We start from the raw sequence: 23553 nt of genomic DNA, 5'->3' as shown, positions 1-23553 counted from the left end.
GTTGGGTGTCTAGAATCACAGCAGTTACCACAGCGCAGTGGCCAGACCCGTGTCTCATGACAAATGAGTTCAAAGGCGGTTCGAAGCAAGTGGGTTACATGCGCCTGGGGCCGCTGTGTAGTATCAGCCTCCCCAAGTCAAGGGTAGAATAGTGTCCATTTAAATGGAAACAGCAGACTGCCCACGTGTAAAATTGTAGAGAACATAGACGTCAATTAAACCTAGAGTCCTCCAGTGACATCCCTGCAACCATGAGCTGGGGTCTGTTAGTTTTATTTATCCTTTCTGGAAGAGCAAACACAGAGCTCTGAAAAGATCAGTGATGCTCAGGCTGTTTTGCAGCCCCCTCCCCGTTATTATCACAACTCTTTAGAAAGCAGAAATTACAGATGAAAACATCCAGGCTGGTTATGAACCATGCTGAGTTTTTCTCATAAGCGTACTGCTAGGTCTCCGTCTGCAGCAGAGATCAGGCAGAACACGGCTGAGCTACCTCCTTTCCATCACAAACTACCAAGAATTAATGTATTCTGGGATTTGAAAATAAGAAAAATGGTGGAAAATAAAAAGTTTAGTGTATCTTACGGTAAACATTCAGTGTAGATTTTCTGTCAAACAGGGACTCCAGTCCTTCCAGCGCATTTTGTAGCCTGGTATTAATATCACCGATCTTTTCCCCTCGTTGTTGAACGTTTGTTGTTAGAGCTGTCACTGTGTTCAGTATTTTCTGCTCATTCTCCAGAAATTCCTGTAATGGCACAGCATAGAATTTATTTGTTTCTTAAAAGGAAAAAAAACCCCAAACTCACAACATGTTAAGAAATTTGCTTTGTTCATTTTGTTCTCCCACAGTTTGAGTCAGCAGGATCTGTAGCTCTGCTGAAAGTTTTCATTAACTACTAAACCCTTGCGTAACCCCCCCCCCAAAGTTTGCCTTTCTAATAGACTAACTGGTGAAAAACTTTCTTACGTGACAGGTTGGTTGAGTCCCTGTTCAAAATGAAGGCTATCCCCAACTGGAAAAATTTTACAAGGCTGATGAACTGAGTGTAGAACAGCGACAACGTAATTAGGTACAAGGAGGCTGCACGGGTTGAATATAAGACCAGCAAACGGAACAACGTTAGGAAAAATTGTTTTTATAGCCAGGACTTGTATAACACACTGGACAACACAAAGCGGATACTTTGCCCCTGCTTGACTTGAAAAATCATAGTGCTTTATTTGCAATAAGAAGTTATTTTTTACATGGTAACTGGAATAGATTTATGGAAAAGAGTGTGACAGAAAATCGAAATTCACCTTGTGAATGCAGCTTTCCTCGGACCATCCCTGCAGAAGAAGATCTACAACAGAGTCAACAGTTAAAATGTGGTAGAGTGCTGTGCCAAAAAGAGATGTAAGGACTGAAAGATACTCTTTTTTAAAAAGCCCCGTTTTTATTTTGGGATCCTCATTAGCACGTTACCGTGAAGCACTGCTAGGTCGTTCAGGAGTCTGGCTGTTGCTGATCTGTGGTTTTCCGCTTCAGAATTCATAGCAAAAATATCTTCTTTTATCTGCGCATTGCACTGTGAAAAAAACAATCACGACTGAACACTTGCCACAGTTTTTGAAATAATTTCCAAACATTTCCACTGTTTCTAGAGGTATCGGGAAGAACAAGCTGAGTTTTAGCTTCCAGAAATACAGGGGTTAGTGTAGTCCTGTCAGCGTGTTTTCCTTCAACACCAGCATCCGTTTCATCTTCTTGAACTAACATCGGCAGCTGCCAAAACCAGCCCAAGCCAGCTGTGTCTACACTACCAAATAAAAAGGCGGAGGCCGCCAGGAACAGCCAGCGCAGCACAGGTCATGCGCCATCAGGGACATTCTTCCTCACTCGCTCCCCCAAAACGGGATGGGCTCACCCAGGTTGGACCAGCTCTACCAGTAGCCAGCTTGTAGTGTCCCAGGTTTGGCTGGAACGCGTTAGCTGGCCACAGGGCTGCACGATTGCGGGTTCAGGTCCCGATGGCAGCCTGGTAGCGGTTGGCAATAGACACTTCTACTTCCTGCGTTCTGCGGGGAAGGAGATTCCACTACTCTGGTAGTCTGGGGCCTGAAGGGTGTACAGAATATTTTCAACAGCATATATTCCAAATTGCTCAGGCCTATTCCACATCTCACGTTCATGTTTTAACATCTTCCATGGCTAGTTCCCTCTGAAATGAAAAATGAACCAAGGATTTCACACAGAGAAGGAACACTGTTGAGCTTCAAGGTACTCACCAATCTGAATCTGCAGTTCTCAGCGTGCGCAATGTCAAGCTTCCTGTTGATCTCATAGATGTCTCGTTCCAGCAGCTTCATACTCTCTGTATGATGTTTCAACTGGCCAGTTGCAGCATCACACTTGGTCCGCAATTTGTTCCTCAGCTCCAGCTGTTAATGATAAACACCTCACTGCTAACTGATCTTCATATAGGATTTTTCTGTGATTAAATCAAGTGAAAGGAGCTTTTGTTATAGAACCTAAATGGAATCATTTAGCCTGGAAAAGACCCTCAAGATCACCAAGTCCAACTGTACACCCAGCACTGCAAAGTCACCGCCACACCCACCACGTTCCTCAGCACCACATCGACACGTCTGTTGAATAACTCCAGGGATGGGGACTCCACCCCTGCCCCGGGCAGCCTGGGCCAGTACCTGACAACCCCAACAGGGAAGAAATTCTTCCTAATATCCAGCCTAAACCTCCCCTGGCACAGCTCGAGGCCATTTCCTCTTGCCCTATCCCTTGTTACTTGAGAAGAGAGACCAACCCCCACCTTACTCCAACCTCCTGTCAGTGAGTTGTAGAGTGATGAGGTCCCCTGAGTCTCCTTTTCCCCAAGGTAAGCATCCCCAGCTCCCTCAGCCGCTCCTCATCTCCCTTGTGCTCCAGACCTGTCACCAGCTTCGTTGTCCTTCTCTGGACACGCTCCAGCACCTCAATGTCCTTGTAGTGACAGGTCGAAAACTGGACACACTGTTTGAGGTGTGGCCTCACCAGCGTGCAGGGGGACGATCCCTGCCCTGGTCCTGCTGGGCATGCTGTTTCTGATACAAATGTGTTAAATTCTATTTCTAATTTTTTCCTAATGTTTTTGTAATATATTTCTAACTATGTTACATCTTCTGATACAGTTATGTGGCAGCTTTCATTTAAAAATTTCAAAGTGCCATCTGAGACAGGTATCTGTGTCCTCTTACCAGCCAGGAGGAAGATATACAGAGTGGGGAAGCGATGGCTTATGGTCCACAAGACAGGAACCAGCTCTGACACGAAGAGCCCGTCCTGTTGCAGGGTCACCCAATGACAGCAGCATCACTTGTCTGTCACCGGCGGCTCAGGTGTACACAACTGTTTTGTTGTGCTATTCCTATTCTTACACGGTTGCAGAAACAGGTCCCCCTTCTCTGCACAGAGACAATGTCTGTGTTGACGTGGCTTTTCTGGAGCTCGTCAGAGAGATTTGCCCGTTACCAGACCACTGGGGCTCAAATCCCGCAGTCTGACTAGCCTCGTAAGAGCCCTCTACGTACTTTATCGAGCTTGACTTATTCCCAGTAACTAAATACACTTTCATTCTTCCTATTAACAGCAGACGGTGTGGCTGTGCTCCTTTGCCACCTAGAAGTTTTCTTCTGGCAGAGGAACAGAAAGCAAAACCAGTGTGATTCTTTGCCTGGGATGTACAGCCCCGGCTGAAACAAGCTCTGGCCAGGCTGCCTGGTGCCCAGCAGCCCCGAGCAAATGGCCCCAGTACAGACTGGGACTGGTTGTGTGTGCACCATAGAAATGGCCAGTGCGGGCCCAGCAGCTCTGAAGCACTCAGGTTCATCAGCGGCAGCAGGTCTGAAGGTGGCTGACAGGCAGTCACTGTGCGAGCTCTGCGGGGACACTCGGCTGGGAGCAGCCAGTGCCCCACGCCTCAGGCGTTTTGAGCCGCTGCTTCTGCCCCCACAGCTATACAAGCTTCTCTCCTCACACTGCTGCTCATCAAATCCCTGAAGTCTGAACTGAGAAATACAGGTAAAGAGGCAAGATGCAGAAAGACTTTTCAGATCTGAGTCGCTGAAGTGGCAGGAATTCCTGCGCTGGCAGTAGGAAGCGCCTGAAGAGAAGCAGGTTCACCAACGCCCTTAGTTTACCAGCTTCTTTTTGACTCGCTTTCTTGCCTAAGGAAGGCAAAATCAAGTGCAAGGGCAGCTCGAATAAATGCTGGGTTCCAGGTGGAGCTGAGGCATCCCCCAGACGGGAGCACAGCAGCAGAGAGGAAGGTGTGCCCCTGGCCCCAGCCCCAGCCTGTCTCCCCTAGTCCTATTTTCCATGGGTGCCTGGTCTTTACTGGAAGGAAGTAGAGCTGGTGGTGGAAACTCTGCAGAATAGTACAGCCCAGTTTCAGGTTATTACCATATCCTCCTTGATCTTCCCGGTCGTTTTGATGGATTGCTGAATGGCTCTTTTGGCTTGCACCTCCTCACCCTTCTTTTCTACAGAGCAAAGAGAGGGTTTTTAGACAGTGTAGTGCCCGAACATCAAAGTTAAGCTAAATAAAACTAGGTGCTGTCCATACGTGATCTGTTTAACTAGTCTGGCATTGTAAAAAATGCTTCGTAACTGTTACGGCCATGTCTACAGATTCTAGTTGCTACAAAGATCTTGGCTTATACTTGTTTCCTAGATCACCTGAGGCACAGGCAGAAAAAGGGCTATGGCACACTGGTTTTGGAAACAGCAAGAGAAAGCTCCACTATGTAGAGGAGCTGCTTAATACTTACTTAAAAATGATTTATTCAGTTCTTCGTATTTTTCATACTTCTGTTCTCTTTCTTCCTGGGTCTCTTCCAAGGTTAGCCTGCTGGTGTTTAGCTCTTGTTCATTTTTAAGCAGATTTTCAGTTGCAGTTTTGATGTCATTCTTAAATGAAACTAAATATTAATCAGTAATCTAAGCAGCACTTAATGCATAAATAATTCAACAGATCCAGAGGGGGAAAAAAAAACCCAAAACACAGAGAAAAGAATACTGGAAGTGATTCCAAAAGGTCATCTTAGTTCATCTTCTTGCTGTACAGTAGAATCAATTAGACCTAAGTACCCGTGACAGATGTTTGAGTTGTCCTTAAAAACCCTAGTGGCAGAGATGCCATGTCTCAGGCAACTGATTCCGGGGTTTTACTATTTGTGCTGCATCGTGGTTTAACCCCAGCCAGCAACTAAACACCAACAGCTGCTTGCTCGCTCCTCCCTGCTGCCAGCGGGATGGGGAGGGGAATCGCAAAAAAGTAAAACTCATGGGTTGAGATAAGAACAGTTTAATAATTAAAATTTAAAAGTACAATAATAATTATAGTAATAACAAAAATACTATAATAATCATTGTAATGAAAAGGGGTATAACAAAAAATAAACCCCAAGAATGACAAGGGATGCACAATGCAGTTGCTCAGCACCTGCTCTCTGATGCCCAAGCACTGCCCCACCCCTCCCTGGCCAGCTGCCCCGATTTGTATTCTGAGCGTGAACACCCATGGTATGGACACCCCAGCCAGCAACTAAACACCAACAGCTGCTTGCTCGCTCCTCCCTGCTGCCAGCGGGATGGGGAGGGGAATCGCAAAAAAGTAAAACTCATGGGTTGAGATAAGAACAGTTTAATAATTAAAATTTAAAAGTACAATAATAATTATAGTAATAACAAAAATACTATAATAATCATTGTAATGAAAAGGGGTATAACAAAAAATAAACCCCAAGAATGACAAGGGATGCACAATGCAGTTGCTCAGCACCTGCTCTCTGATGCCCAAGCACTGCCCCACCCCTCCCTGGCCAGCTGCCCCGATTTGTATTCTGAGCGTGAACACCCATGGTATGGACTATCCCTTTGGCTGGTTTGGGTCAGCTGTCCTGGCCATGTTCCCCGTAACTTGTCTCAACAATGGACAAGGTGAAAAGCTTATCACCTTACTATAAATTTTTACTATCCTGTAATTACTACCACGTCTTTTGTTAGATTTACCTATTTTACATGGAAATGCTGCACATCTTTTTCTGATCATTTTTGCTTACCTCCTCTTAGACCACAAAATAATCTACACCCTCCTTAAATGAGGTGACCAACAGCAGACCCTGTACTCCAGCCATGTCCTATCAAAACCAGGCAGAGTAGAAAACTTGCACCGTAAGTATGGTGTAGACTGCCTTGACAGTTGCCTTTTCCGTAAATACAAATCTTTGTTGACTTGCATTTGACTTGTCGGCTTTAGTCTTATTTACCGCAGCCTGAACACCTCCCTCATGACAGATTTGTACAGGCAAGGGTTTCTACCCAAATGGAAACACAGATTTCCCCCCACCCCCAACTCTCCAACTAGCTTAAATAATTCTGAATCCTAGTTCTGCCCTGCAGAGCGTGCTCCCACCCTTATCGTGTTTGTTGCCTGCAGATCCAATGAGCATTCACTCTGTCCTATCACTTGAGTCATGAAGGAAATTACAGATTAATTCCAGTCTGAGAGCAGACCTCCCGCAAACTAACGGGAACTGTTGTTCTGTTTTGTCAGCAAAGCATGGGTAACTATCACCTACGATGATTTTTCAGCTGTTTTTGTAGCTGGGTTTCTTCAGCCTGGAAAAGAGACAACTGAAGGGACACGAAAAAAGGTGTGTAAAAATCACACACCTTTGCTGGAGAAGATGAGAAGACAACAGCTATTCACTGTTTCTCATAACACAAGAACTGCAAGATGCCAATAAACTTTAGAGACAGCAGTTTAAAACAAAAGAAGAATCTTGTCCTTATTCAATACGTTATATGTTTTAGGTTATTATGGAGGATTGATATATATGGGAGCTAAAAGAATCAATCAGCGATAGGAGAAAATTGCACTGAAGATCCAGTGTAGCATAAAATTCCATCAAAAACTATTAAATGCAGATACCATCTTCATCCAAAGACTTTCCTGACATGTAATTTGTCACAGAAATGATACAGATGAAGGGTCATTCTATATTTGACTGTTCTTACATTACTTCTCCAAGCAGGACTATTGATCACTGCAGAAGACAGGATCCTAGTATGACCAACGTCGCGTCTTACCCAGCGTGGCTATTTTGGGAACCAAAGTCGATTTGAGCTTCAATCACCTATTCTTGATGGGTGCTTAAATATAACCATGAATAGCTCTGAAACGGCTTCAGCCACTCAACTAACTGAAGAGGAATTTCATTAGACTCGGATGATCTGACTTGCATTAGCAAGTTATGGGTCTTTCCTTCAGTTATGGTTCCTTCCCTGTCCTTGCCTGAAACTCTACTTTTCTGATGCTGCCATTAGTACACCAGGTATTCGATTCTGCTGACCCATCAGTGAAGCAAAACAAACTTAAATATTTCTTTGTCATGCAGAAATGTGGAGTGCTTTTACGTTAGTCCCCAGGTCCTCTCCTACCAGCAAGCTATTCTGCGGCGTGACCTGTCTCTTGGTGTTGCTTCATGCTCAGCCATAAGCCTAACTTTTGCAATCATACTAGTATTTGTTTCATACAAATGTAACTACAATGCTCCTGGATCTGAACTGTACGTCCCCCGATTTCAGGGCTGCCCAGACTTACCATCTGGAGAATCTTTGTCCTCTGTTACATCAACAGGGGGAAGCAGAACTATTAGCTCTTACAGACTAAGCAGATCATCACCCAAATACATTACAAATCTGTACTTTTTAATATTTCTCTGTCTCATTCCTTAGCTTTAAAAAACTCTGATCTTTGATTTTAGAGAAGAAAAAAAAAAGTTGAATTCAATGTATGTGCTTCTTTCAGAACAGTGGAATCTCAATTTGGTCAGGGCCAAAGGAACACAAGTCACAAGTCAAACGACTTTTCAGTGGAAAAATACATCCCTTTTGTCAAAATAGGTAAAAACACAGAAAGTGAGAACAGAAACAACTCATATAGACTGCGAGACTTGAAGAACAATAGTAAGAGAGAGACAAGACGATACCTAGGAAATAAAGCCATACAAAGGAACGAAACTGGGCCCAGGATGTGAAGAGACACCAGGACTCTGAACTCACTTCTTTACAGGACATTGATGCCAAATGCCACACTACATGTTTTTGCTCCCTCTGAGACTCTGAAGTCAGGTTTGACCATTCCTGTAGTCAAAGACCATAAACATCAGAAAGCCTCAAAGTATAGATGTTTGGATACGCTCATGAGCTGTGGGTTTGGGGTTTTTTTTAAGGAAAATATGGAGGAGAACAGATGAAATGGCAGAAATAGGTATGTGAAGAAGGCAGAGAAATAAAGGTGATCTGAGACTCATTTCTATGGACTGCTTTGATAACATGCATCACCGTGATGCTCCAGGCAGAGCAGAATGAACCTGATCTGACATGACTCTCACAAAAGAGTTTATTCCCCTTCCAGAGCCCACCTCCGTGAGGCAGCATTCAGACTGAATCATTTCGCAGATGAAAATAGTGGAGAGCAAGTGCATGGAAATGCTGAAAACACCAAAAGCAAAATGGAGAAGAAAAACCCCAATGACTTCAATTGTTTCTCAAAATGATAGGAAAGCAAGCAAAGCAGGAAAAGAAAATAGAAGAAAATGTTTGAGTGTGTCATTGAATGAAAACAAACAGTTAAAATTACTTTTTCAGCCTGGCTCTGTCCAGGCCACAAAGGAAAGGGCAACCCTCTGATAACAGCTTCATCGGCGCTATATCAGATGAGGGAAAAACACTTTTCGAATGGAACATACCAAAGAAGAGACAGAGGGGGTGTCGAGGTATATTTAGCATCTCCTTTGTACACTCCACGTTACTCAACTGCCAGAAACAGCATGAGAACGAACGCAGTACAACTGTTCACTTAGCAGTGACAGTCTCTGCCCCGATTTTCAGGGAAGCTTGAGCAGCTGCATGACCACAACCGTCTTGTCTGATACGGGATCACCAGCAAAATGAGAAAGATCCTCAAGACCTTCTGTAAATCTACCTTTTTAAGGTCAGACAAAGAGTATGGTCCCTACACTCTTGGAACCTGATTTATCTCAAACCAGGCTGTTGACCAAGAGTCAGCCAGTCTCCCTGGGGACCGAGCATATGTTCTGTACCAAAGACTGGAGGATCGCTTGAAACCTTTAAAAGCTCTGCACAGTTCATATTCAGCATTTCAGTGTCCTACTTTCTTCGGAAAAGAAACCTCACCAGTGTTTGAAAGAACACCTACACGAAGTAGCCTTGGGTTATGTCTTGCACACCACCAGTCACTCCGATAGACTTACAACAACAATAATTCAAAGAGAATTTCACCAGTGTCTAAAACCAAGCTGTCCTATTTCCATGAATGTTGGCCTGTTTGCCCCCAAACGATGAATCAAATTCTACGTTAACAGGTTCCACACTGGGAGGCTCACCTACAAAGCTGAACTGGACATATCTCGGGACGGAATCCAGGCCTGCGCTTATTTTTATATTAAAAAGGGAGGCATCCCTTCTGAAAAACACCCTTGCTGCATCCTTTTGACACAGGTGTGTGTGTACATATACACGTATGGTTGTGCACTGATTAGTGTCTCAGTCTGAGGCGTTTAAGCGCTTTTGACCATAAAAACCCCTCCAAAATACCAACCTGAAAAGTAGAGAAATTTCTTGAAACAGTTACTGGCAGACGGGTCACATTCGAGCATAGCTCAAACTAGCAAAGCTGCTAAATGAGGTGCAACAAGCACCACCAATACATCCATCAGAAATCTTCCCAAAGTTAATAAAAAGAGCAACAAAACTTACCTCCAGACATTTTATTTTGTTAGTAAAATCCTCATTATAATTCCTGTAATCATCTTCCCTGATGCTTGCTTCTTCACTCAGGGCTTTGACTTGAGTTTCAGACTGGAAAAGCTTTTTCTCAAGGTCTTCAATCTCATGATGGAAAGCAAAATGAAGGTCAGTGATTTCTGACACTACATAATGTCTATCTGGACCACTTGGAAATAAGCAATTAGAGCAAAATGAGAGTAATCTGTATTTAAAACACAACATTGCTAAGATAAATAATTGCTTTAAAGTTGTTATTGAAAGGAGTTAAGGTCAGATCACAGACTGACAGGATGGTTGATGTTGGAAGGAACCTTTGGAGGTCATCTTGTCCAACCCCCTTGCTCAAGCAGAACCACTTAGAGCAAGTTGTCCAGGACCATGTCCCAGTGGCTTTTGAATATCTCCAAGAGTAGAGATATTTAGATCTTTCGATCTTGAAGATCTTTAAAGCTGATACCATGTTTAACAGCTTACAGAGAATTGGCCCTTGGAGGTTATTCACTTAGGTATCAGTTACTCCGATTATGTACAGCCTGAACCTGTCCTGCCACTGGATGTGATGGGTTACGATACCTGCTGTTTAACATACCTCCAGGAGCAGTTCAGCATGCCTTTTTTTGCCAGTCTTTATTCTTTCATTAACTTTTCTGTTTCTATCCTGCTCCTCTGAGAAAAAGAGTTTTCTCTGCATTGCTAAGTACAGTAGCTTCCACTGAAGCATTACTCTAGTGACAGACACATAAGCAGAAATATAATTAAATTGGGAGAAAAACAGAGAAGGGAGACAACATTATCAGAGGCAGTGCCAGCCTAATTTCAGTGACTGGAAGACTCAAACATATATGATGTAACTGCAGGACTCCAATCAAAGTGGTTCAGATAGAAGCCTGGGATCCTGACAAAATCTAGAGAAATGCACGAAAAGACATAAAAACCTTTTGAGTGCCTCTCTGATTGCACTGAACCTGGAGGAAGAGTCTTAAGGTGACTAGATGGGGCTTCTACCATCTCTCTGGGCAACCTGGGCCAGTTCTTCACCACCCTCACTGTAAAAATCTTCTTCCTTGTATCTCATTCACATAGATTTAACCAGCTCAGGGCTTTTTCCTGTAGATCACTCACACCCCTATGGGTAGATGTGTGTGCGTCTATGAAGAGTGATGCAAACTACTTCATGACAGATGTTCTGAACATCGATAAAATAACCCTTAGCCTTGTTGTGGCCTCTGTGTAACACGCTCCTTACAATTCTCTCTAAAATTTTCCTGAAGACTGATTCAGTAGAAGACACTGCTTAAGTAACGAAACACGAGTCCAGGGAAGAAAGATGAAATACCTGAAAACACAAGGGAATCTCATTCTTATGGACTGTGTCAAAGGATTTATCTGTATGAGAGCTGCAACCCCAGATCCCACCAGTCTCAGGACCTGATTTTGAATGGTGCTCAGCACACAAAGCTCCCGTATTTCCTAGTTAGAGCTGTAGGTGCTCAATACTACAAATAACTAAGACAATCTTTTTCTCATTGAATCCAATGGCAAAGCTCTCAACTGACCTCAAAGGGGCAGGATCAGCTGCCAATGAACATTGACACTGATTTAAATAAATAAATAAAGGCAACCCCATTCTTACAGTTTGCATAAGTGCCCATATCCTGGGAAAATCCCAAATAGCTTGTGAAGTGGAACATTCAGCCTTGTAATGATTAAAGGCCTCTTATATGGCAAGTTCTGCGGCTCTCACCACTCGGCAGTACAGCAAAAATATTCAAATGACACCATGGATGTACTTGAGGAGGTGCCCTTTTCTTTGCCACCATGTCACTGAATATTTACATAGCAAGGCTTCGGTGTTGTATCTCTAACATAAGATGTAGTAATTCATTAATTTGCTGCTTTGTTTTGAAGACACAATGCACACTTTCTAGTTTATCCCACCTCGTCTTTCCTTCTGTCTTCAAATCTTGCTTTAGAGTAGCCAGCTTTTCTGCATAGCTCTTCTGGATATTTCTGGGAGGGAAAAACAAACTTTCAGAAATAAGATTTGGAAAAGTGCTCACTCTATGTCAGAATTGTAGTACGGAGCTTCAGAATTTCCCTTCCACCAGCCAAGATGCTGAGCACTTACACTAGTTAGAGAGAGACAATATGGTACCCAGGAGTCACATCTCAAAACCCTGCACACATCATGGAGTTCAACCACAGCTGCGAGTTAACACACGTTGTTTCTCAGGTTGGAAACAGCAGTTTAAAATAAAGAAGCTCTCATTAGGAACCAAGGGAAATGCAGGAGTATTTTTTTCAAGCCAGAAACGATAAACAAATGCAAAACACAAGAACAGATGTTTCAGAAAGGAGCAATTAGTCTAATGTCCTAGTAGGAAGTACTACAATAGAGTGTTTTCAGAAGCAGAACTTCTGGCCAGATGGACAGATAAATTGATTTGAACTTCTTAGTATGCATTTTCTAGTGTATTATGGGTGGTAAATATTAAAATGCATGAAGTTTATAGATATTCAAATATTTGACTTTGCTAGGAGTTGGGGACATAAGATTAATTGACTGAACCTTTTTTATTTTCTCTCACAAAGGACGACGATCCAGCAGAGAAGAAAAGCTCTCCCTTTTGCCAGGATTGCCCTTCTTGCATGACAGAATTTGATTATTAGTGTACAGCATCAGGCCTTGATCTCCTGATTTTCCAGCAACCAGGCTAGAAATCCCAAGGTGGGATATCTGCAATACACTTGGATGGGGCTTTGAGCAACCTGGTCTAGTGGAAGGTGTCCCTGCCCATGGCAGAGGGGGTGGAACAAGACAATCTCTAAGGTCCCTTCCAACCCAAACCATTCTATGAACACACACATGCCTGCCCTCACCTATGCAGCATTACCCCACGTTTTTCTACCACCTCTTGCTAACCGAGAGCTGCAATGCTTTGGCCATGCTCCTCCCAGCCATGCCCCACCGCACAGGGCACAGGATGTCTCTTCTGCTTAGACTACACAAGCCAGAGATTTCTTTCTCAGAGCACTTCTGTGCACAGGTCAAGTCTGCGCTGACTTGGATTTATCCGAGTAAAGCAGATTTTCTCAGATACCACCATAAAAGGGTAGTACCACAGCACGGAGTGCACAGTCACAACCATGTGTGAAGGTGTACGTTCTGCACGCCTTCAATATCCTTCATCATTTGCACGTTCATTGCTTGGTGATAAGATGGGTGACTGGCAGCTAACCTCTTTGTTGTGTGCAGCTTCACACCACCCTACTAGTACAGTTTATAAACCCGTCTAACTTCCCTATCGAGTGTTACTTTTCAGTCTCTTGAACCAGCTGAATCCTGAGTAAACGGTGCTGAGACCATCTACGACTGTCAATATTGAAAGATTACATACTGTAGGCGTTCTTCAAGATTTTCAGTTTCTTTCTCTAGGTTTTTCTTTATCATCATATGATTTGCCAGAAATTCAAGCTTTCATCCAATGAAACAGATAATGTCCCCAATCTACCAGAAGAAAAAAAGGAACGTTAGAAACATTGTCAGAAACATGACCTCATGTTAGAAACGTGATCTCACTGTGTAGCAAGAAAAGCCTTAGTCATAAAATCACAAACTTAAAAAAAATCTGTATTCCAAAGCTGACGGATAGACCTACTTTGCCACCAGCTCGTCCCTTTTTATAGCCCAGTGTCGTTCTTCTTCCAGTACGTGTTCATACTCCTGGCACACAGCTTTGTTTTCTAACTTCAGTTTCTTATTCAGGCGTTCAGCGTTGCTTACATCTTTCTTAGTCTGGAAATAAGGACCACAGATGTTAGCTTATTGTTGTTTCTGTCTCTGTTTTAACCTAGTAACATCCTGTACTGCTAAAGTGCCTTTCATAGAAAAATCTTCACCATGAATCAAGATTCACACGTGTGGTGTTAACATGTATGGATACGACATCAAGATCGTAGTATCACAGGATCGTTCTGGTTGGAAAAGACCTTTAAGATCACCAAGTCCAACTGTTAACTCCGCACTGCCAGGTCACCACTAAACCATGTTCCTCAGCACCACATCTACATCTAAGAAATTTTTCCTACTATCCAGCCCAAACCTTCCCTGGCACAGCCTGAGGTCATTTCCTCCTTTGGCTTGTGACTTGGGAGAAAAGGCCGACACCCACCTTGCTACAACCTCCTTTCAGGGAGCTGTGGAGAGTGATGAGGTCACCTCTGAGCCTCCTTTTCTCCAGGCTAAACTACCCCAGGTCCCTCAGCTGCTCCTTATCACACTTGTGCTCTAGACCCTTCACCAGCTTCACTGCTCTTCTTTGAACACACTCCAGCACCTCAATGTCCTTCCTGGAGAGGGGCCCAAAACTGGACACAGTACTCAAGGTGCAGCCTCACCAGTGCTGGGTACAGGGGGACAATCACTTCCCTGCTCCTGCTGGCCACACTATTGCTGATACAAGCCAGGGTGCTGTCGACCCCGGGCACGATGTTGGCTCATATTCAGCCATATTCACATTTCTGGATCTTCATTTCTACGGTCTCATTCAAACCTACCACTCTAACACAGCCTGCAGTCCGTGTGCTGTTCCCAGACACTTGCTCCAGCTGGAGGTAGTGACTTCCACTCTGTGGAATACAAAGATTGATGAAGTGGAAATGGGGAAGAGCTAACAGTGAAGGAGCACTGGGATGGTGGGCATGCAATATCAAGATGGAAGGAAGCAGGAGCCGCGGGACCTGGCTGAAGAACGCAAGAGCAGAAACATGGAAGAGAAAAAGGAAATAGGAAGATGGTAATTAGGGTTGTGGTTTCTGATGGTAGGACTGCAGTAGAAGAGCAGGTGAGACAACCATGGGATGGGGAGAAAGTGGCTCCATCCTAGTGCTGCCTGAAGTCTGTATGGCAGAGTTTTTAATGTGCCAACCTCTTGTTTGATGTGTATACCTCTGGAGGAGAGGTTATGAGCATAACTAGGAAACCACCCCGTTTGTGGTCTACATAACAACAAGAATCTCAGGCAGCTGGCATTTCTTCACAGGCTCACCAGATGGAATGCCACCACTAGTCAGATTTTCCCCACATGCAATAGAAGTTAATAATAATGTAAAACAACGTGGAGCAGGTGAGCAAAAACAACCACAAAAACCTCACACTCAGCTTTCCAGGCCAGGAACCCAACCTCATCCTTGTTAATATATCTCCCTGCAATCCTCCTGTATACAACTCTCTGCCCACTCTCTCACTCCACATGTACTCCCTCCCAAATCAACATTCTAATCTCACAGCCCTCTATTCCCTCACATCCCAGCACACAAGACCACACCCTCAAGTTCACCCCAACTCTCAGTGTCCCTTACGTCTTTCAACAGCAGACCATGGCCTCAGTTGAAGAGATCTTGCCACGACCCAGGCAGAATAAACACAGAGGCCACATGTCCTTCACGTGTTTGTCCCCCTTTTCCCTGCTCACGCTCACCATGCACAGAGGCGCAGGCAAATCAAACCACCTAAGGCCCCTCACATGTTACACTTCATGCAGGCCTGTTCTCAGAGTGTTTCAACAAGACGAGGTCTAGTAAAAACTCTGAGCCAGAATAAAAATAGCCCTCTTACCTTTTCAAGATCCTTACTGAAATCCTCCTTTTCTTGGGCAGTTTTTGATGGTAAAAGCAGTAACTCGGAATCAAGCTGAATCCTACTAAACAAAGCAAAGTAGACTTATTTAGGAGGGTATTAACCACCGCCAAAATCTTAAAAATTAATAAAAAAGTCAGTAAAAAAAACAAACAAAAAATATTCTCAAGCCCCTCCAGTGAATGTTACCTATGTCTACATACGTCTGAGCTTCATTCCATTCAGGTATCTTTATTCATTACTTCCCTCTGATGAGAGTCAAAACTGCAAAGAAGGTAAGGACATACCCAGCTAGTAGGTTTTCTCCTACAAGACGGTGAAATACAAGCCAAGGAAAGCTTGTGGGGAGTGGCAATATTTCCAAGAGACAAACTGATAGGAAAGGTAGACAAAGAGAAAGCAGGTAGATAAGTAACCAGCAACAGGTCTATAGGTTAATAGGGGGACGTTTGAGCATAGAGTTAACTTCTTGCTTGGAGGAACCTCGTGCAGTTGTACGGTTCACAGGGTGCAGTCAGAGCAAGGGAGAGTTGCTTCCTTTTTCTATCCTCTATACAAAACAGAGGTCATGCAAGAAGCATGAGCTGCTTAAAGGAGCGTTTGAAGAATCCGATACAGAGGAGAGGAAGATATCAAAAAGCAAAAAGAGGGACAGAAATTCCAAGCATCTTTGTAGTCTTACAGCATACAAATATAGAACCAGAAATCCACACTGACCAGGATTTGAGAGTGTGTGCAAACACCGTGAAGGAAAAAATACCTTGACCTTTCTGTAACTCAACTGCCTAACTCATCTGTTACATCAAATAGAACAAGCGATAAGAAAGAGGAAATGGCCTCAAGTTGCATCAGAGGAGGTTTAGGTTGGACATTAGGAAAAATGCTTTCACTGAAAGGGTGGTAAAGCCCTGGCCCAGGCTGCCCAGGGCAGTGGTGGAGTATAGAACCAGAAATCCACACTGACCAGGATTTGAGAGTGTGTGCAAACACCGTGAAGGAAAAAATACCTTGACCTTTCTGTAACTCAACTGCCTAACTCATCTGTTACATCAAATAGAACAAGCGATAAGAAAGAGGAAATGGCCTCAAGTTGCATCAGAGGAGGTTTAGGTTGGACATTAGGAAAAATGCTTTCACTGAAAGGGTGGTAAAGCCCTGGCCCAGGCTGCCCAGGGCAGTGGTGGAGTCCCCATGCCTGGAGGGATTTAAAGGATGTGTAGACGTGGCGCTAGAGGACATGGTTTAGTGGTGACCTGGGAGTGCTGGGGGAGTGGTTGGACTTAATGACCTTAAAGATCTTCTCCAACCACAATGATTCAGTGGTTCTGTGACTTAAGACAGACAAACACTTCTAAACAAATACAGACATTCACAACACTGAGCAGCTACAAGATAGTAGCACAAAGAACAGAAAGACAATGCTTCTGCTACGCTCAGGCTATGAAATTCACCGTAGCCCACTGCTCTGTTGTCGTCACCACATCGTAACTGTTTGGACCCCGGAAACTGGAGTATGGGCAACTTCCCTAGCACAAACATTTCTTCTGAAGTTAATACTCAGGAGAGTAAAGACAAGCAATTTATAACTGCCTCCAGGATCAAGGGCCACAGCCAGCTGCAGCTCATTTTTTACAGTAATTACATTGTTAATTAATGGCAACTTTCATTTCATTAAGACATTAATGAATTAGTTCTGCCATCAAGAAAAATAGTTTAACCCAAGATTCCAAGAACTCCTATTTTCTTCTTTGTGGGGATTCTTAGCTCAGCCTCTACAGGGAAATGGATTCAAACGAGAAGTTTGAATCACCTGGAAGAGTCTCACGTTTTTTTCCCATCCCTTTGGTCATATAACCCTTCAGAAGGCCTATGGTGGACTCAGAAGAGAAGCAGCTATGGCGCTAGCCTGGGTAATGCTAAATTGAGGAGCTCCACGGGTGTGACATAGGCCCGTGGAACGATATTTGGGTTATTTTGCCTATTCACATCATTTGTGATGCTTTGCCTCTCAGGTAACACACAGGAGAAGAAGCTTTCGTGTCACAGCGAATGTAAGTATTCGATGATAGGGTGATGATAACATACACAGGGAGTGGTAACTGAATTCCCTACCACGCATATGGTTAGAATAACTCTAGCCCAAAGTGCGCTGTTTGAGTGTTTGCTCCCTGGCAGCTCGATTCGATAACTCCACGCAGCCTTGACTGAGTGCTTGCTGAAGCCAACAGAAAGATTCCCACGACACAAGTCATACACTGCATAGAATTGACCTGGTTCTTCTTAAATACTGGGGGAAAATTCCCTCAGAAGACACTGATGCAAAAGATTTAATTTTATTCTTAAGTCTAAGAATACTTACTTCTGTTCTGAGAGTGCCAGCATGTCTGTCTTCTTAAATTCCAGGGTTTTTTCCAGTTGATTGTTTTTTTCTTTCAGTTTTGCTATGAGTTTTTCTTCATTAAATATATCCTATAAAAAATTATAACAGGCTATCTCAAAACAAATGAAATTTCCAAAGCAGCAGATAATTAATACCTTTACTGCCACCGGTCTTTTTTTTTTTCCAAGATTTCATAGTATCTGCGTGAGACTCTACTGTTTTCTAGACCCTCTGAGATTTCACAGTCAAAGTTACCACAGCTTGCAAACAAAGAATACTGAGGAAGCAGTGGTTAGGGTTGCGTTTAATCACTGAATGAGTAAAAAAGAAAAAATCAATCCAGGTTGGTAATAAAAACCCCTTGAAATGTGCCATTTAAGGGACCTTCCCTGCAGAGTTAAGTCAGGTACAATTCTGGCATTTTTACCAACATGATACTCACTCAGACAGAAAGGACTTTTACTGGGAAGGCAGCAGTGCTTCTAACAGGAGTTGGCAGGACTGGGGCAGAAAACAGTGTTTTACACCTGAGTTTGGCTCAGCTGTTACACAAGTGTTAGTTTTGCAGTGCAGTTGCTTTAAGTGGCGTGGAGGTAACTCCGCAGATGTTTACGGGATGTACATAGTTCGAGTTACCTCTGCAAGAAATCTCATAAAAGAAAGGATGATGACCCTGATCTTTCCTTACTGTTCTCTGAGAAGTTATCCCTGTAACGGGGGAGAAGCAGTGCCAGAGCCGGCAGGGTTGACCTGGAGGCCAATATTAAACAGGCGGCAGATGGAGAAAACCCTCTTAGCTCTGACTCTCTGGATCCTGAGCCTCCTTAAAATGATCATGTCCACGGTGTGGAGATAGTTACACCGCTGAACGCATCCCCAGGCAGATGAGCCTTGCTTATTTTAGTTTCTACAACACTTTTCCAGTACAAACTCTTTGGTAATATCTGAACAGAGTCTTCTTTTCCAAATTTCTTCCTCACATATCAGAGTTGGCATCCACTAAATATCTGTCGATGATCATTTCTCTTTTTCAGCTAGTCCAGTCCTCCAACTAGCTCCACTGGAGGCATGTACAGGAGTGGGATCCAAGTCATCCTCTCACCGGCTTTTTTTCAGGTAGATGGGTAGACTGACCAGCACAGAGTAGCCAACCGTTTCATTTCGCTGGTTTAAAGAGTCTATAGGGACCTTCTATTTCTGACGACAACTTTATAACCGAGTAACTTACATGAATCATGTCAGACAGTTAGACATCATGCAAGCTTATTTTTCTTCTTAAAAGGTGGGGACTACATTCCTCTACAAATTCCCCTCACTTTGACCAATTATGAAATTGAATTTTGATCTCTGCACTAATGAACCAAAACAATTTTGTGTACAACTTACCGTTGAATTTAGAGTTATCAGACGCTGTAGGTCTAACAATTTTGTGTTCAAGAATTCAAGTTCATGCTTTTTCTCGGAATTTTTTGCCTCTTGAGTATCAAGGATTGTTTTAATTTCTCTTGTCTACGTTAAAAATAATACAATTAATTGAGCATTGTACTGTGCATTATTTTAAAATTTATATTAAAAATCTGAAGCCTTCCAAAATAAAAGGAGCACAAAACTGACACTGGAAGAAAATAATTTTCTGCACAAGCCACAGCTATATACCAGATGACAAAAATCTCTAAGAAAAATAAACAATAATTGATTAATGTACGATGCAAATTAGGACCTGATCTGCCAAAATTTCATGGGATTTTATTCCAGTGTTGAAACCTGATTGTATTGTATTTTCTGCCAGAAAGTTTTCTTCTAATCTGATCATTTGGTTTTGTTATCATTCGGAAAAGGTATCAGATACAGCTGGAAGTACGGCAGAATATAAACCAGTAAAACCTTCTCTCTGAGCTTGCTGGAAAACACAGGTTCCTTTATTTAAAGCAGTGAGCCTCGAGGGGTTGAATTCCCGGGGCTTGACTATCTGTCCCACGGTCAGTCAAAGCACCGATACAGCGAGGACATTCTGAGACGTGCTGCTAGAAAACACAGTTCACACACCCTACACCTGGGCTGTGTGCGTGTTTGTGCATGTGTGTATACGCACACACAGCACGCGTGTGCGGGAGCCGTACCACGCGTGTGCATCCAATGTCAAGAGTCACTTTTCTGTTTGTGCTGCTGTGGAGACATATGCCGGCTCTGCAAGGGCAAAATACAACATCTGGAATAATTTCTAAGGTCATTTAGGTTTTGGCACTCTATGACTGCCTGTAAAACCGTGAAGTACATTTCAAAATAACTTTACCTTTTTATCACATTCTTCTCTCTCTTTTTCAAGTTCACTCAGTTTTTCCGTTGTTCGTTCTTTCAGTTCTGCTAAGGCAGCCTTTGCCCTGGTTATTTCTCTTTCTGTCTCTCTTATTTTATCACAAGTTTCAGTTAAGAGAATATTTGTGTTAACTTTCGTTGCCATCCTTTCATTCAGCAATTCTGCTTTTTCTTTACACTGTGTCTGCAAGTATTCTTGTTCCTCACTAGAAAAAAAAAAAAGATGAAAATGACTTTTCCTACCATTCATTCAGCTCAAAGGCTTCGTTCAGTTGTGTGTGGAAATCAAACCTATCCCTACATCAGCAGCCATACATGTAGCACTATAAGGCATGACACGCAGGGTACCTGCGTTGAAGACCACCTCAGACCTTGCATGCCAATGAAATGCATTTCAGTTATTTCTATTTTAAATTTTTCCATGTTTTACTTTTCCACGTCTCGTTCCAAATGGAAGGGCTGCTTGCAAGCACTGGAAGAATGAAGAAAGCAGGCTTCCCCCAAGACAATGAGCTGTGACTTATTTTTTAACAGCTCCAGCAGAGTGGCAGAAGGTGACAGCAACATGAAATCCAGCAGGGAAAAAAAATAAATATTTCTCAAGTCTCTGTATCCTCTTGAGGCAACTCTTGAAGAGGAAGGTGGATCTCTAGCACAGAAATCCAGAGTTCATTCTGCAGTTCTTTTTTTACCTGAGAACCCTGATTTTTGTCTGTAGTAGTTCCTTAGTTTTAATTCCTGAAAGAGAAAACTCTCCCTGCCAGTGAGAGCAGCAAAGCTGCAGGCAGCGTTCCGTAAGCGAGCTTAGCAGAGGGCAGGCAGCAGCAGGCAGGCCCTGCTGGTCGAGAAGCAAGATCTGAAAAACCAGGCTTGCTGCTGCAGCAAAGGGTTGCCTAGGAACCTTGGTGGCCAGTGCTGCTCACCCTGTTTTGACAACATTTCAGTTCTCCTTAACCATCTCACCAGCATGAGCACGTACCAGAGCGCAGCGTTCTGTCTCTCGCAGAGGGCTTGCTTCTCCTCCAGCAACGCGATTTCATCAGCGATGCTTTTCAAGGCGGACTGCAGCTGGCGGATCTCGGCAGCGCTAGATTCACGTGCAGCTGTGACAAGAGCTAAAAAAATAAATGCAAGACACGCAGAAGCCTCTTAGCTGTAAAAAGGTGTATATGAGATAACGCATCAAGGGATTGATCCCTAACCTTCAGTTGACTGCTATGGCCCTGTCACCTGGTAGGGGATAGCTGTGATTCTAAGCCACTAGCATCCCCGAAATCACACACTTCATTTCAGTAGCTTCGTCTTACCATGTCTTCCTGGAGTCATCTGCTTTGATCAGTGAGAAGAGGCCTGCTGTGTTCTCACAGAACCAGTGCTCTTTTTCATACTATTTCTCTAAGAAACTCCCTAAACACACAGTGAGCTGATAAAAATTACCCCTTCTCCCCCCCACCAAAATCTTCCATGCAACCAGCTCTGGCAGCCGGGGACAAGGAGCAGGATCATCTGGCTTGAAATTCAACAGCATTTCTCCCTGAAAAGCCACCACTGTGTAAAACAGAAGAGCCTGCGCTGAGGCTGAAGCTCCTCTCCGCAAGGGCGATGTACTACAGCATCTCTTCAGCTTCTGAGGTAACAGTCACATTAGTGTACATCCACCCCCACCAAAACACTTCGGCAGTGCAGAACAGGAGCAGCTAGTAACAACAACAACGAACCGCATAGGAACCGCGTGCTACAGGCAGAGAGAAGGCGAGAGATTAAACTTGCTATGAGAAAGTATTCAACAAACATAGAACATAGCTGGGGAAAAAAAAAAAAAGGAAAGCTCTGGTTGTTGTTTCATGAGGAACCTAAAGCTGATCTAAACCCATAGTACTCAAAAAGGAGGAGCCCCGCTCCCCCCGGCCACCCTGCCACCTCGCTGTCCCTCCTCCTGTGCCACCACTAACGATCAGACAGCCTTGTGGTCAGCCAGGGAAAGAAGGTCAGCTCTCTTGTCTCTCACAAAAAGAAGGAAGCCTGCAGTTCATCCAGGTCAGCTCCCTGATCAACATCCTTTGCTTTGTGTCTACGGTGCAGATAGAAGGGTGGTAGCACAATGTGCCTTGGTCATCTTAAAAGTCAAGCCACACCTGAGAAAAAAAGAGCTCAAGCTTTATTTTCATCTAGATACCTACATTTACGCTAAAGCTTTAGCCTCCCTTCATAGCCAGTGGAGAGAAAGAGACAAGTCCAGCTCATGGTTCTTCTGACTTGCTTTAAACACCTGTTCTAGGGTGAGGTGAATCATGCCTAGAAGTGCCTCTTCCTCTTCGCTGTCTAAAAGAGACAGTTGATAAGCATTCAGGCAGATGAACCCCACCCAAAGGTAACGTCGCATCAGATAAGGCTTATCCCTACTTCACGGAGGCAGAACTTGGAGCACTCCAGTGCTCCATCTCAAGCACCACAAGGCAGCCGTGACACAGCTGGGATCAGAACTGGACACTGCAGCTCTCCTGTCATTCCTCTAGTGCTTGTACATGGTCTTCAGCGAAGGTATCTCTCATTTACACTCTTACATGAGAGAGTATCTTAGGTCAGAACAGCATCATACCTCAGCAAACACCTACCTCTGTGCATTCATAAGTTACTAGTGAAAGTGATTTACCTTTAGCAGCAAGACTTATTTTGTAGAATACTTCAAATTGTTTAACTGCTCAGAAAATTCAGTTCTCTTGTTTTTTCAGAGCTGGCGAAGTCAGTACTACCTGTCAGCTCTTTCATAATTTCTCCTGGAAAATTCTGGATTCTGAAGCGAAGCTTGCTGTTTTTTATAGTCTCCTCTTCCAGGCATTCAAAGGTCTGCCGTCGGATTTCTTCCTGACGATTAAAAAATCCACAGGTGAGAACCAAGTAACACCGCAAATGAAAAAGCTCTTCTTCCTTACAAACCCATCTCTCTGGTTTTTCACTCAGTTGATACTGGATATTTTCCATCGATAGTTATATCACTCCCCTTGCTCTCTTTCCTCCTTTCTTTCACCCTTCAAAATAGGAAGTCGCTTGTTTTACAGAGCGCTAACAAACCTATGTAGCTCCAAGAACGGCTGGCTCCTGACTGTTAACAGTCTTCAGGAAGTGGTGACCTACATCCCTGCTACAGAAGCTGTGCTGGCCGTGAAGGTCTTGGCTGTCAGCTTCTGCCATTGTGCATGAAAGGTGCTGTTTAAGCAACAGAAGAGCTGCATTTCCCTGTGACCTGAAGCGATACTGAAGAACAGGGACTCTAGCTGGCCTTGAGGCACACCGGAAAGTCATCTTCAGGCTCGTGGCTGATGGTAGGGAAAAAGTCACGTGTAGAGCACAGGTGGAGAGAGG

General features: G+C 43.8%; 1 protein-coding gene across 1 annotated transcript in view; it reads right to left on the bottom strand.

The window, feature by feature from the left end:
- Positions 1 to 571: 571 nt before the first annotated feature.
- The window catches only part of LOC104490939 (intracellular protein transport protein USO1-like), a gene marked incomplete at its 5' end in the record, with an annotated part of 24592 nt that continues 1610 nt past the window's right edge, over positions 572 to 23553 (bottom strand). Inside the window, 18 exon segments of the mRNA XM_010133292.1 lie at positions 572 to 748; positions 1303 to 1346; positions 1469 to 1571; positions 2272 to 2424; positions 4442 to 4521; positions 4810 to 4948; positions 9827 to 9958; positions 10446 to 10581; positions 11795 to 11866; positions 13255 to 13336; positions 13339 to 13364; positions 13516 to 13652; positions 15474 to 15555; positions 17854 to 17963; positions 19261 to 19383; positions 20168 to 20396; positions 21170 to 21305; positions 22944 to 23055. Of these exon segments, the coding sequence (XP_010131594.1) occupies positions 572 to 748; positions 1303 to 1346; positions 1469 to 1571; positions 2272 to 2424; positions 4442 to 4521; positions 4810 to 4948; positions 9827 to 9958; positions 10446 to 10581; positions 11795 to 11866; positions 13255 to 13336; positions 13339 to 13364; positions 13516 to 13652; positions 15474 to 15555; positions 17854 to 17963; positions 19261 to 19383; positions 20168 to 20396; positions 21170 to 21305; positions 22944 to 23055 (2073 nt within the window).

This window comes from Buceros rhinoceros, unplaced genomic scaffold, assembly GCF_000710305.1.
Source record: "Buceros rhinoceros silvestris isolate BGI_N320 unplaced genomic scaffold, ASM71030v1 scaffold10123, whole genome shotgun sequence".
In the NCBI taxonomy this organism is placed as follows: Eukaryota; Metazoa; Chordata; class Aves; order Bucerotiformes; family Bucerotidae; genus Buceros; species Buceros rhinoceros.
The sequence above is the reverse complement of the archived record's forward strand: the minus strand, read 5'-3'. Positions and strand labels throughout refer to the sequence as shown.